At 35.0% G+C, this 16,174-nt stretch overlaps 1 protein-coding gene across 2 annotated transcripts in view; it reads right to left on the reverse strand.

Moving 5' to 3' along the window:
- Nucleotides 1-2,893: 2,893 nt before the first annotated feature.
- The window catches only part of LOC134538985 (lachesin-like), a 493,186-nt gene continuing 479,905 nt past the window's right edge, over nt 2,894-16,174 (reverse strand). The window contains exons 8-10 of one of the 2 annotated variants that reach the window (XM_063380645.1): nt 13,575-13,669; nt 12,116-12,193; nt 2,894-3,273 (exon numbers count right to left, since the gene is read on the reverse strand). In XM_063380645.1, coding sequence (XP_063236715.1) covers nt 13,593-13,669 — 77 coding nt within the window. In that variant the 3' untranslated portion in view covers nt 2,894-3,273; nt 12,116-12,193; nt 13,575-13,592. The remainder of the gene's footprint in view (nt 3,274-12,115; nt 12,194-13,574; nt 13,670-16,174) is intronic. The other variant, XM_063380644.1, reaches the window with a different exon arrangement.

Raw genomic sequence — 16,174 nt, forward strand, 5'->3', positions numbered from 1 at the left:
ATGCCTCAAACTTGCAAATCATTAGCACTATTAATTAAAAATAATAGTGTTAAGGATTTTGCAATTTGTAGGGAGTCTTACAGTTTTTATATGCTAAAATTGTGAACATTTTCAAAAGTAGTTCACTTTTTTTCACCACAGAATGAATTTCATTTTATTCAACCTGGTTAACACGTGTCCAGTATCTGCTCACAAAGTAGACGAGTCAACTGGACTCGAATGTTCGAGAAAGTTGCCTATAACTCAAAGTGAATTGTAAATGTACAAAATTTGTTTATAACGGCGCATGCGTAAACCCATACCTTACACACACACACACACGCACACATATATGCACAACTCGAATGTTCTATGTCCAGTTTATATTTTATAATGGTTCAAAATCTAATATATTTCATTTCTCTCATCTTTTCAAATAGCATCCTGTTTTATACGACGTATTCACGTAAACAAATGTGAGCGTGTATTAAAGTACTCGCCAGAGATGTTTAACATCTAACCTCGGTAACGTACAAACTCATGTGTTCCCATGTTGCATATATACTTATAATATGAAACTCGGACACGGAATTTAACATAAAATTCTTTAAAATAATTCCAAAGCGTGATCAATATAAGCGAATTGTGTTACCAACTAAATTTCCTGACGCGAATTACAAGTAGTTTTCGAACACGCCACTAGAATTCGCTGCCAGACATCAACGTCTATGAAAAATTTGATTGGCAAACATAAATTTTAAAATATATAATGATAAAACGCCAATGAAATCAAAGATTATTTAAAAAAAAACCACACTAAATCCCGGCATTAGACCTGATTTTCGACAAGGAATTTTATACACATACTACCTATCTTGTTAAAATACACTAGAATGTTTAATTATAAAGTATCCTTTTGTCTTTGTGAACTTTTCGTTCCGTTACTTTCATCATATTCACGAAATCACTCCCACCAATTGCCGTGTACCGAATGCTGAGATGTTAACACTGTAATGTGTGTACCTTCGTACACACTCAGAATCGTCATTACCCCTAACATGTCTGTTGATGGGGCCCGCGCAACAATTTTTATCAGATTGTTAATTTTTTTGTGTTTTTGTTATAATTGACATGTAACGAGTAGGTTAATCAACCCCACCACGCTGTGGTACAGCTTCACAACTATCAATGTCAGTTCGAGAATGAGATGAGATATTCGTTTGTGAGAATATTCCTGTTAATAAATTGTTGTATTTACGAATACTACTGGGAACCTGACTTTCTGACACACTCGCATCCGTTCTTTCCTGCCTCGTTAGGATTTCCAGTTCCTTTTAAAGATACCCGTGACAACACATACAAAAAAAGATCAGAATATGATCAAACGTGGATTTTGAGGGCGTCTATATCGGGGTCAATGAATCGTTAAGTTTCTTCTCTGTTCTCATTCGGAGTAAACACAAAATGGCTGCCCTCGTTCGCCTTTGCGCGCGCGCGGGGCGCCACGAGTCCGTGTTTATTGTCGGGAAGGCGGCTGCTATACACCCGTAAGCGATCTCCTTGATAGCAGAGGCCCGACGGGCGCCTGGCAGGACGGATCTCTTGGGGCCTACCAGCTCCTTTGTGGCCGGAGGTGCGCAAACAAACCAGCCAAACCCCATCCCCCACACAGCTTTCTCCTTCACTGCTCCCTCAAAAACCAAACCCGAAATACCCACACCTCCTCAAAGGCCGACAACCGCTTACCATCCGTGGTTTATTTTCACTTGTATTTCCTCCCGTGATCCCCCCTCTCCCCTCACCCTAGTGTTACTCACCAACCAGACCGCGAGGCGCTACCAAAGAGTGGTCGCTAATTTCACCTCAGTCACAAAAGACCGCGGCGAATATCCCAAAGTTCTCGAGTTGAAAAGTCTTTTTTTAAAAAACACACCACCCCCCCCCCCCCCCTCATCCACTTCCTCTCCTCCGATAAAAGAAAAAGCTGCTAACGTAAACCCGCAAAAGTTGTAATCAATACAGGGTATGGAGCGGACAAACAACCTTTCGTAGTTTCGCCCTGATGGGGGAGTTGGGGAAAGGGGAAGGAAGAAAGGGGGAGATGACAAATTCCCTGCTAATTATTCCGAGTAGGGGTGCTGGTATTACGATCCAGATTTATGACCGTGGATGAAGACAGTGTATAGTGTTGCTCTCGGAAGATGTTACGTTAACCCAGGTTGCCTGGCGAGGGAGCGTAAACATCCCTGCATGCTTAATTAGGTGCATATCTGGTTACTTAACACTTTGCCGGGCTGCAGAAAAGGCATATATCTTACAAAACACCATATTCCCATACGTATGCATCCATGAAATCGAGACGATTTCGCAGAATATCATAATCGCGAATTGTACGTACACATTGCAAATTTAAATATCTATATATTTTTCCCGTTAATTTAGTCTACAAAATATTAGATTAATTTGTGCAGATGAATACCTAGGCTTAATTTGCAAATTCCTATCACTGAAAATATTTACAGAATACAGGATTTACTTTTACGTATTACGTTGAACCACTTAAAATTTTTACCTCTAAATTTTATACCTTTTAAAGGTATAACTTTAAATTCCGTAAGCAGATATGGATTCTTGAAAAATGTTAATGAATCGTAAAGTAAAAACCTGCGGATCATTAGCAGAAATTCACTTAAGTAGTATTATCTAATTATTGTTAAATGGGACTTCAATTACCTATCTCTCTATCATTTGCGCCGAACCGGCTTTGTCTTACGAATTTTGTTCCGAACAATGTGATGGTTCATGACCCAACTTTATCTAGTTATTTTAAACGTTATTTCCATGAAAAGATTTTCTATGCTACATTTGAGGGAAACTAAAATTCAGTACGGGAATGTAAATAAATATCTTGATACAAAGTTTAGTTAACAGTTTATTTATCAATAAAGGATTAGTTAATACATTCATTGTATAAAAATGAAATATTTTTAGTTTGTGAAATATGGTTTGTTATTGTATGAACATTTCAGTTTGTTCTGAACGCGTGAACTGAAGTAGACAATTTTGGTTTTGCTGAGGTTCATATTTTCACAACTTCAGTTCCACAAAGTACACACGCCACACTGCTTCAATGCAACTGTCATTTTTAGTTGTCTGCTAAATCAATACTATAAAGTATTCAAATACCTTCAGAATGTGAGTTTATTAAATATCACTTCTGATGTAACACTCTCGGTGACCCACTTCTCTTCAGAGTAGCACCAGTTCACACTGATTCATTAGTATGTATTCGGGCTGAAAAAAAAAAATTAGGTTAGAATTTTTAAAACAACACAGATATAGCTTTAAATTATATAAAGTGTATCCTTATGGAGACTCTGAAACAAAAAAAAAACTGAATTTTTGTCTAAGTAATAATACGTTACGCATATAGTTTAAATCTATATACTACAAACAAATTGAAATATTTCGATGTGTGAATTAAAATATAAAATTAGCCACTCGTGTCTTAATTTATTAGATTATATCTCAAATCAACAAAGTTAATGTCGAACAGCCTTTCCTGCGGCAGCTTAGCTCGCAACAACTGTTAGTATCATTAATTTATAATCATTTCAACAAATTTTAAAGAAGCATTATAATAAAGCGAAAACGTTTGGTCTCAACAATATGACGGTAGTGTGTTTGTTTTGAAAAAAAATGTATTTATTACTTCTTGAAGATAATACTACGATCTGTATTTGAAATATTGAATTTTTAAAAATTATAAATGTCATATTTTCAATGAATTTGGATACTTTGGTAAAAAAATAAAATTTCTTTGAACATACATATGATAAAATACCACTGTAGTCATAAGCACATACATTAATGATGTGAGAGCAATTTAAAATCATAAACAAATATTTCTACTTCGCTTTGCGTTCAGTAGCCACTCTAGATTAAAAATAACATGTTTATCAATTGCAGTTATTTGAAGACTTTTGCAATTCCCAAAATTTTCTGTATAAAGCCTCGGCCTCACAAGTTATTTCAGTTATTTAAGTTTCTTGCAATTACCAGTCATTAAAGGCTCTTGTTATAAAATTTTTCCGATTGCTCTTTTGGATATTAAGTTTCATATGATTTTATCTCGATAGATATTTACTAAGTATTTTGTAATAGCAGTAAAATGTCACGCAAATAATTATAATTACGAACATTTGCGTGCAATTTAACGCAGTAAAACAATAGAACATATTTGTTCAGATAAATTTTGATGTAACATAATTTGCAATACATCATATGGATGAAGTTATAAGTAAATCCCTTAATTAATAGTATTTACAAAAAAAAATGTTTGCGGGTCTTACAGTACTCGACAGTGAAGTGTAAACATCTAACGTCAGTAACGAGCAAATTTATGTAATTCATGTTGCCAATGAACTTATAAAACAAAACTCGACATGAAATTTAAAGTAAAATTCTTGAAAATAATGCCGAACGTCAAAATATACTGATAAATAAAATATTCGCTTTTCAGGTAAACGTATTTCTGGACGCGAATAACACACGTACTTTCTGCGTTCACCGCTAGAATTCGCTGCCTGAATCGTAAACGTTGTTTGCCACCATCATGTGCAGATAGTAGTACGAAATAAAGAAGATAGAAATCTTAAAACCATTAGAAACGACTTCGATAAAAACGAAAAAGACTTGAAAAATCATAAACCACGGTTTCGGACCTGTTTTTCGGCGAGGAATTTTATTTAAATGCTTTCTATCTTGTTAAAATTCACTAAACGGTTAATTAATGCATTTACGCACACAATATAAGTTACACTTCTTTGGTATTAATTACTAAAATATTAATTTGAAACATTTTAAAACATATATTATAAAACTAAGTATACCTATGTTTGTATATTTGTTTTTGCTTAAACGACTGAAATAGGTCTGTAAATACTTTCTTTTAACAAACCTTAAACTTATTGAGCTGATTGAACATTATTATATAATATTATTCTATTATAATGTTATTAACAAACAAGTAAAAATAAGTTTTTCTAGTAACGAGATTTAAACCACGTCCTTTGAGGTTAACAAAAGCGTGCACTACCTCCGTGCTACTTATCATATTGGGAATTTAGATGGAGAATATGCATTATCATCATTGTAATGCCAGTTTACTTAAGTATTTTAAAATCTTTACTATGACTATTTTAGTTTACCAAATATATTCTAGGGTAGTTTCACTATCAAAAAGTTACATTTAGTATACCAATACGATTGGTATGTCCCCAAATATTTACTAAAGTGACTATATAGGGGTTGTTCGTACAGTACCGCCTTTCTTACAGTACCTACCATTCCTAGTTCTCATTTCTGACACTAAGTAGAAGCACTTTGCAGGTGTTCGTAAATAACTTTTACCTTAATAGTTCATATTCTTTGACGACTACCGTTTTTGTTCAGAGTTGTGGGAATTGTGAAATGGTGAAGGTGTTAGTTTACATTTCGTGCGCGATAAGTTGTTTTGACGAAGGCATATTTCCTTTCTGGGGTAAGTTGTTTATTTTTTAGCATCCAATTAATGTCTTGAGTATAATGTCAAATTATATGGTATTAAATTTATGATAATAGTTGAGATAAATGCGCAGCTGGCATTAATGTTACCACTTTTTTGTCGTACAGAACCGACCATAGAATTGTCGTTTAGTAATGATAAAAAATATATAAACAAAATGAGCTCCTTTTTTCTCTTTTCAGAGAAAAAATTATTAAAATGAAAGAAGAAAGAAATGAAATTTAAAGATGGCGATATGAGATCGGTCATACAAGAAGTTTTTTCGCACAAAATGACACAATGTAGAACATCAGAGATGTTTACTGTTCCATAAACTACATTAGGAGATAGACCGAGAGCCATTAAATCTGGTGAAACTGTGGTCAGATTTCAAATTACCTTTGATAGTAAAATGGAAAAACTAATGTTTTTTTGCAAGATCACGAAGATAGATTCATGCCTCTCAGTAGAAGATAATTTATGAAATCAGCATTAGATTTGGCTGAGCATCAAAAGTTGCCTCACTAGTTTAATAAGGAACACAAAATTGCAGATAAGTAGTTTTATAATGACTTTATGGATCGTCATCCTTAGCTTTCTTTGAGAACCTTCAGAGAGCTTTAGGAATTACGAAACATCAAGTAGATTGCTTCTTTAATAAGTATTCCGAGCCACTTTCGAAACAAAAATTTCCAGCCAATAGAATACACACAACCGTTATGAGACTGGGGTCTCAATTGTTCATGACAATGATGTCAAGGTGATCTAACAAAAATGGAAATGGTAAGGCACCAAGATTACATCAGGAGATTGTTGTTCCTCCACTCTTTGTTTTCCTTAATAAACAACGAGTAGATGCTGTTCTGAAAAAAAGATGCTCCTCCAGGAAGTATTTTTGCAGCTAAGGAAAGTGGTAGGATCATTGCTAAAGCGTTCTTGAAATGTTGGAATTGTTTGTTGAGAGGACTCATATCACTAAGGAAGAGCTAATCCTCCTCATTCTTGATGGGCACAGCAGCCATAATGATACCGATGTTATCATGTTTGCTAAGAACAAACACGTTCACGTGATAAGCCTAACCCCACACACTACACATAAGTTGCAACCATTATAAAGGGCTGTCATGCGGACTTTCAAAGGAGCATGTAACCAAGCTTGCAGTGTCTGGATGAGGAAGAATCAAGCTTAAAAATTTATCAGAGGGATGCTTCTGGTCTGGTTAACACTGGCTACACTTCAATCAGTAGAACGAATTTGGCACAGTTAGCTTTTGCGTGTACAAGACTTTGGCCTTTGGACCCAGGTGTGTTCTCAGATTCGGATTTAATTCCTTCTGAACACTTCCGAGAACTTCAGAGGCTCAATGTCAGTCTGCTACATCGATTCCCTCTTCAAATTTGAATGTTTTCAACTGCATAGTTTCCACATCGGGACCTGCATTACCTCTTCCACCAGCTGAGCTTACTGAAATGTAGCCTGGACCTTCATCGCTCTCTCCAAACAATCGGCCAGAAAACAGGGAAGTTTATCGGCTCTCACACCAACAATTCTGATTGAATCGGAACCGAAATATTCTATAGCTCTCACTCCAACTAATCCCACTGCGCACCAACCAGGACCTTTATCTGCAGCTCCTGATTGAATCCCACATATCAATGTTTTACCACCTTGTTCTTCGTCTTCTTCGAAATTTGATGATCTCAACAAAATAATTGAAAATATATCTCTTTCCAAGAAACCTTCAGAGGTCACGATGAAAAAAAGAGTTCAAAAAACATAAGAATAAGAGATTCTTACCTCAACACCTTATTAAGATCTACTTGTGGAAAAAAAAAACAAGAATGAAGATAAAATCTTAAAAGCAGAGAAGGCACGAAAGAAATGAAAAGAGAGGTAAAATAATAAAAAAGTTCAATTTCGGGGCAACTGGAGAAATGGAAAGGAAGAAAGACGAGAGTAACACTAGAAAATATATAAAGAAACTACACTTTTATGATAATTGTAACAGGATAAAGTCTACAAAAGACAAAACAGAGTTTATAATCTGTTGTGAATTATTAAAATAGGGTCGAATGTAAAGGTTGGGCACATGTTGAATGTAAATCTCAAAAAGGCATATAATGCAAGGTTAGCCTAAATGATTCATCGGGTTTCAAAGCACTGTTTATCGACAAGTATACAACGTAAAACATGGGTGATATGTGAATAGATACATACACTCAACAAGTCTCTGGTACATTCTATAAATGTTCAATGTGTGAGTCACGTCAAAGTATACTGGCTGATACATGAAACTAGAGACCAAGACGATAACCAAGTTAAAAAAAAAACCCACGCTAGATGGCAGGCCTGTTACGGAATGCTGCAAGATGGCAGGCCTGTGACGGCATGCTACAAGATGGCAGGCCTTTGACGGCATGCTTCAAGATGGCAGGCCTGTGACGGCATGCTGCAAGATGGCATGCCTGTGACGGCATGCTAACAGATGGCGGCAATGCGGGATAAGAGTTATTGTGTGTTAGAATATGCGAAGTGTTCGTCGGTTACGAGCGCTCAGCGTGCACTCGTACGTAAATATGGAAAAGTTGCACCTGGTCACCAGAACATTGGTTTCGCCAGTATCGTGATACTGGCTGCCTGTGCAAAGGAAAAGTCACGGCACGACCGCGTGTCTCAGAGGAAAAGGCGGAGCGCGTGAGACTGAACTATGTGCGCAGCTCATGCAAGCCATGAACTGGGCATTCCGCGGAAAACAGTGTGGAATGTTTTGCAACGACGTTTGAATTTTAAATCCTACCGTTTGCAACCGTTACAACAACTGACTCAAGGTGATTATGCCCGCCGATTGGAGTATCGTACCCGAATACAGCAAGCTATGGAAGATAATGATGACTTTGCGGGGACATTAAAATTCAGCGACGAGGTGGCGTTCCATCTTTCGGGAAAAGTGGATCGTCATAATGTGAGAGTGTGGAGTACTGAAATGCCGAGTGTCTGTGCGAAGCCGGAAAGAAATTCGCCACACGTGATCATCTTCTGTGTCACATCCAGGACAAAGGTTTATGGCCCTTTTTTCTTCATCGACATACACCTTTCTCTGTGTACCCGGATATGTTGTATCGCCACAACTGACTGCCGACTCCTTTACTTTCATCTTTTAACAGTTTGTAGCTCCAACTCACTGGAGCACAACAATTTTCCGCGCCTTTCTCAACAGCGAGCTGCCACATCGCTGGATAGGGCGCTTTTCTGGGTGATTTTCACCAAATTTCACGCCATGTTTTTTCTTCGTGTGAGGTTATGTCAAGGACATAGTTTATGTACCCCCAATGACAACAACGCTGCAAGAACTGAAGGAACGCATCACTGTAAACATTGACAGAAACATGCTAGAGAACGCATGGAGGGAACTGTATTACCGCTTGAATGTGTGCCGGCTGACCAAGGGCGCACACATTGAACATTCGTAGAATGTACCAGAAACTTGTTGAGTGTATGTATATTTTCACGTATCACCCATGTTTGTACTTCTTCTACTTGTCAATAAACAGATTGGAAACCCGATGAATCATTTAGGCTAAACCTGTATTTTAAATGTGACATTTACAGAAATGAAATTTAGTCATTTTATGTTTTCTTATGGAAAATAATATTGGAATTACTGTACGAACTTCGTTACACAAATATTTAAGTCAAATAATTGTCTGTTTTTACTATTTTTTGGATTGAAATGTTATTATAATTTAAATATTAGTCGTTCCGACTTTAAAACTTCTAAAAAATGGCTGGTCGGTATTGGACAAATTTTGCAATCTAAAAATAAAGCTTTTTTTTTATTTGGAAATAAAAAGATTTCTAACATAATTGAAGAAGTATTATGTATTTTCTTATTAAGTACTAGTTAAGGTAACATTTTAATATCTTAAAATGCGATACTCAAATACCTTTCCCTAAATTACCATTTAAAAACTTAAGGTGGTCTCTAAATAGTATAGAAAAGGGGCTCCTGCGCCAGGCGCAGGCGCAAGGTGCTGGAGCCGGGGTCAATGACCGATTGCTCTGATGTCACGGCGGCCATCTTAGATAAGCGTGACCTTGACCTTCGACCTTTACCTTGACCCCGGCGGCCATATTGAATCCGCCATCACGGATGATATCATTTTGTTTTCTCGAACATTCAGCAATTTTGTTTTCCGCCATTTTAAATTATGACGTCACCTTTGCAACTTCCATTACGGCCGCCATCTTGAAAATATTTATTTATTATCCAATTTTAATGAAAATAATTAAAAATTTATTAAAAATTTTAATTAATAAAATTTTAATAAAAATATTTAAAAAACATACATTTAAGACATGGAGCTCGGAGTCCTGGGTTCTAACCTGGTGAGGGAAAAAAAATGGCAAGCAATCCTTCCCTCATGGTGGCTACCGGCAGACTGACCCCCACCACTTTTTTCATAGCATATATTTCGTCAGTTAGCATGACGTCATGTCCGCATCTTGAAAATCCGTACTTTTAATGCTAGAGATTCGGGAAAAATTCCAAAATTCATTAAATAAATTTGTAATAAATATACTGAATGATTCGATCGATTCCTGTCCTTGGTTAGATCTCTGTATGATGCGAAAAATTGAAATTTGATGTAAAAATAATATTTTTCAATAAATCATTTTCAAATTTCTTAAAGAGGCTTAAAATCCTATACTACCAGATTCTAGTAAGTCGTTAGGTCCTTCATTAATTGAGCTATAAATTTATAAAAAAAATTAATTCACTAAAATTCAAACAATAATCTACCTATAGAATCGATACATGGACAATAAACAAAATGAAGTAATTTCAGGTAAAGGTTACAGGTTTGAGAAAAAAATACAATTTCTTTAAAAAACAAAAACAAATATATAAATTCTACACTTCTACAGGTACAAAAAAAACACAATCAAATTACTAAACTTCCGCTGAGCAGACCTCAAAGTCTTCAGAAGTTAACATTCCAGCAGTGTTACAATGGTTGTCAACAGTTCCAGTGACATTGATGAAGGAAGGAGCATCCAACGGTGTTTCATCGCCCAACGGTACGTACTGTGAGAAGATCAAAAACTTGAAAATGCGAGATTATGTAATACATAATTGTAGTAATAACTCTGAACGCATTAAATATCAGTGCAACAGGTGTTTAATCAAGTTTATACACTATGGAAGATTAAAACAACACCTTAGGAATTGTGATAGACTGGCTGTAAATTCATCAGAAACAAGCTGTATATTTTGTAACAAAACATTAGCAAACATTCAAAGTGCAAAACGACATGAAATATATCACTGTCCTTTTAATGAAGTCAACAATTCGTCTTTGTGTGAAAATTGTGATGTACCAATATGTCGACCTGATAAACAAACTGAATAGACATTTAAAGACATTTAAAGAGCTTAGTCCGTACAATAAAAAGACTGTTTGAATTGAGAAATCCACAAGACTTAAGTAGGTAATTTGTCTGTGTTTTTTGTACTTGTAGTAGTGTAGAATTTATGTAATAATTTTTTTTAAAAGAACTTGTGGTGTTTTTATTTTCTCAAACCTGTCACTTTTGTGGTTTTTTTAAAAATTAAAGTTGTTTTGTATCACTCAGAGATCAAACCAAGGACAGGAATTGATAGAATCAATCAGTATATTGATTAAAAATTTATTTAATGAATTTTGTAAATTTTCCCGAATCTCTAGCATTAAAAGTACGGATTTTCAAGATGGCGGACATGATGTCATGCTAACTGACGATATATATGCTATGAACAAAGTGGTGGGTGTCTGTCTGCCAGCAGCCACCATGAGGGAAGGATCGGTCGGCATTTTTATTTTCTTGCCCTCACCGGGTTCGAACCCAGGACTCCGAGCTCCATGTATTAAATGTATGTTTATTAAATAATTTTTATTATAATTTTATAAATTAAATTTTTTATTAACTTTTTAATTTTTTCCATTAAAAATGGATAATAAATAAAGATTTTCAAGATGGCGGCAGTAACGGAAATTGCAACGGTGACATCATAATTCAAAATGGCGGAATGTTCGAGAAAACAATGGCGGATCCAAGATGGCGGATCCAATATGGCCGCCGGGGTCAAGGTGAAGGGTCAAGGTCACGCTCATCCAAGATGGCCGCTGTGACATCAGAGCAATCGGTCTATCAGCTCCTCGCACCTGCGCCTGGCATAGGAGCCCCTTTTCTATACCTACTACTTCTGTACTGTAAGACTCTCCCCTGCGGTTTATGTTGCTACACGTGGGTCCGCCATCTTGGTTACACATTTCCGTTCATCTTCTTCCGTTCTTTTTTCCAGAAATTGCTCCTGAATGCCGTATACTGAGAGCTAAGATGTTTACACATAAGAAAAACACGAAATAATGAAGACCGTATGCAAGACAGAGCCTTAATGATTTTTTTAAAAAAATAATTGTAAATAAAATATGTAATTAAAGGAAAATTTTGGTCTAATAATATTGGCGAAGATAGGCTTCCAGACCAACCAATTACAAACATACGATCTTGTTGAATATAAAGTATTACACATTAATACTTTCAGCTACCTTTTGACAAACGACGAACCATCTATGTAGACATCGTTCTACGCTCGGGTTCTTGTAATCTGATGCGTACGTTAACACCTGAAACAGATACACACACCAGCACTATCAATAAGAATGAGGCTCAACAAAACGGCCAATTAAATGTTACACTAGTGGTATATAATTGGGCATCTGAGTCCATGAGTAGAAGTGTTGATTGTGCTAATGGGGTCCGTCATCTTGTCTTGTGACATCACGACCACCATATTAGATGACCTTGACATTGAATTTTGACCTTAACCTTAAAATTTTACCAAAACAATTCAAAACTTGCTAAAATTGTCCCAAAATCCGCCAAAATGTCATACAATTGCCAGTTTTAAAAAATACTCACCGAAAAATATATAATAGTCTGAAAATCCAAAATTTACATTTTAGAGAAACATTTCCGAAAAAAAATGTAAAAAATTATAAATTATAAAATTCTAATGTCTTTGTCTTAAAAACCTAAAAATTTTTAAAGAAGCGTACATTCCTTAAGCCTCTGATATCATGACCTTGACCATGTGGCTAAAGTTATTTCCGCCATTTTGGATTCAACCATCTTGGATTTCACCATTTGGAACTATGACATTGCGTCCTCCATCTTTGTTATAGAACTTACTACAATTCAGGTGTTATTTAATTAAATAAGTTAAAAAGTATTTTCATGCCTTATTTTTTTGTACTGAATGTGGCTGTAAGAAAGGGATGCATACGACCAAATGAATCAATAATTAAAAGGTAACTTTTAAAAATAATATTTGAATTTTTTCTGTATTTTTAAGTGATAATTATGGCTTTTCAATATGTTAGTCAACATGGCCAGCATATGGCGGGCGGTTAGATGTCTAACAATTAGGTGATTTACACCAGTGTGCTCTAGCAGATAAAAAAGTGAATTATTATAGAAGGTCTACATTAGCATACACTATCAGGTGAAAAAAGAATCTAATATAGCGGCCAAAATTGTGAAAAAAATATGGTTAAATTGACTCATATTGGCAAAAGAAAAATATGTATTGTTTTAAAAGCAAGTGTAAGTTATGTTAATATTATGGTTAGTGGAAGGCATCTCTATGACATTTTTTTACAAGTTTATTCACAGGTACCGAGGATTATGAAGTCAGTGAGAAGTACTTTTTTTAAAATTATTTTTCATAACTTTTCAATGATTATTGATTTTAGGTTTACTTGCCTCATTGGGTTTGAACTGGAGGCTACGATCTCGATAAAGTAAGTGCTGTTTTGGAGACTCTATTGTATGTGAATGTGAATTTTTTTTTACATTTTACATATTCAATTTTAATTCGACATATTAAAAGTGACAAATAATTTCAACAATATTTTAAAACATGTCAATATTTCCTGATATTCAGCTAAAACTTAATATTTTCTACTTATTTAAAATTCCGCATGACATATTGAAAACTGTACTCACCTCTAAGTCGTGAATTTTTCAAAGCCCCGTTATTAATAACAGCATAGCAGAGTCCAAGATAGCCAAAATTTCCCATCTTACGACAGCATGGTATCCTGAAAAATAAAACGCAAATTAAAATTTTGCAATGACGTGAACACATACACACATATGTTCATGAATTTCATTTTCAAAAATGTTTCTTTCGCAAAGATTTACCCAGGTAAAAACACGCTAAGAAGGTTTTTTTTTTTGCTTAAATTTACAGTGTTAAAGATAGCAAAGGAGAATATAGTGTGAGCATACACTGGACCTGCCAAATACTGTAATTAACCTTCTCAACAACCAAGATTGCATTGTAATATTAAAACTATGACCTAATTTCCTTCAAGATCCTTTCCAGGACGGAACAAGAGTAGGAGTGGGAGGGAGTAGTTGATGCCATTCTTCCAAAGTGGAAAAATATAAAACAGAAAAAAATACTTTACAGCCAATTATTTCATGTTTTATATGGGTAAGAAGCACTATTGGTGAAAACAAGTTAAATAGGCATTAACCTTCAGTTGACCTTGACAAAAAATTTCCTAACAACTGAATTTTTTGAAGGATAACCTGTAAGCTGCTTTGTACCTCACCGACTTCTTGACTATGCATGACCTGTCAGAGAGCAGATTCGCCATTTTTAACAGCAGTTTCAGCGTTGTTCATGTGCCTGTCTGTCGGTTCTGTGCCCATCGACTAGTTATCTCGCTGGACAGATAACTTTAAGTTAGCTGCGGGGCTTAAATGAGCATGCTCATCAGCTACAGTGTCAGTCAGTGTTGGTTAGTGTCGGTCAGCTGCTCTGGGTGAAAGATCTGCGTTAGTTAATTTCTGCGCCTGATAATTTCATCTTGGTCAGATCAGCTATTGTGTTCGTATATGTTCAATAGGCAACATTAGCCAAATGCTAAATCACTTTTAGCCTATAGTTTTAGCGAAGCTTATTCATTCTTCGCATGTTTTAATTTCGACTCTTCATTCCCCTGACAAGTGAGATTTATATTTTAAAACCAGTGTGTGTCATTTGAATAGTTCTGGTAAAATAACCTCCCATTCCTAAAATGCTAAATGTACATGCCACTAGTTAGGTGTAAATAATTAAAATAAATTTCATCAATAACTCAATAGAATTTAAACATTTTTAGTTTGTGGTTCAGAATTTATTTTAGTTTATTATAACGGATATTCTACTAAAGCAAAAGCCAATAATGAATAAAACGAAGAAATAATGACTTCTCCGTGGTAAATAACAAATTAAGATACAAGGAGCTATAAGGAAATTAGGGACGATACAATTAATAAAGTAATCTTTAAAACATAGCATACCCTTAATTGGGATTTGATATAGGAAAAGAAAGTTGAAGAAGTTATGCCTACAATAAGTTGGGAACAAATGTCTCATGTCAATTGTTTCAAATAACTGTACAGTATAACAATCACGTCTGTTGGCTTTATAATTAGGCTCAACTCATTCAATGTTCCCACAAAAGTTTCATGTATACTCACTTTATATTTACAAAAATACATATATTTTCATGATAGAAATTCAGCTTATATTGGCTAAAATAATAGAAAAAATATATAAATTGAAAAATTATTATATATTATTATATATAACATATTAGTAATGATTTATATATTTTATTGTATAATTTATTGTATGTATAACATAATAGCAATTATGTTTACATCATTGTATAAATTATTGTATTCATTATTGTTTTATAGGACTAGAAGATTCCAGGATAATAAATGAAAGATCTTTTGTAACAATTTAAAATGCGACCTTTTGGGTACTCGCGTAAGAAATGATCACTAACTTGAGTGTATAGGACAAGTGGCTATAAGTAAATGAGAAAGAACTCTTCCTCAACGGTGCCATTGCTCTAAATAAAAAAAAAATAATCCAGAAATCAAATCTGTAAAACATGATTCTTTTTTTTTTTGACGTATAATATTGCCAAGAAAAATAGTTTTACTATGTGAACTGAAAATGGTAACTGTGCAGCTTGTGCGTGCTATGTAGGTACTTAACATTAATTTTGAAGTTTAAATTATGAAACATTAATAATATTTTTTTCGTGCTTTGGTGTAATAGTTGGCGCAACAGACACATTTAGAATACTCAACTTTTTTTTTACAGCTTCATGTGATTGATGCACGGTTGTAGGCAAAGGTTTTATATAATTATTCGCGAAAGGACACAGCTACGGGTGAAAACACAGAAGTGAACCAGCGTATCCGAAAGTATCCATCTGACCGCAAACGATGAAGGAGGAGGTTCTTCGATCTTTGAGGCCATTCAATGTGGACACGGTAATTATTGTGTAGTCAGATGACACACATTTTGTTTCACAAAATTTTTGGTTTACAGTGGGTGAGAACCCCGGTTTTTCGCAAGTTGGTAAAGTGGCTGATGTCCTGAGTTATGAGTTATCTTAGGGCATTCCTTTATCCCCACAATGCAATCCATCGCTTTACCACATCATTGTTTCATCAATAATTCTTCTTTAATGACCTTTGATGTCGAAGAAACGTAAACGGTCCTACCTTCGTAAAGACACAGTTGTACAGTGAGC

Source organism: Bacillus rossius, chromosome 14 (genome assembly GCF_032445375.1).
Source record: "Bacillus rossius redtenbacheri isolate Brsri chromosome 14, Brsri_v3, whole genome shotgun sequence".
In the NCBI taxonomy this organism is placed as follows: Eukaryota; Metazoa; Arthropoda; class Insecta; order Phasmatodea; family Bacillidae; genus Bacillus; species Bacillus rossius.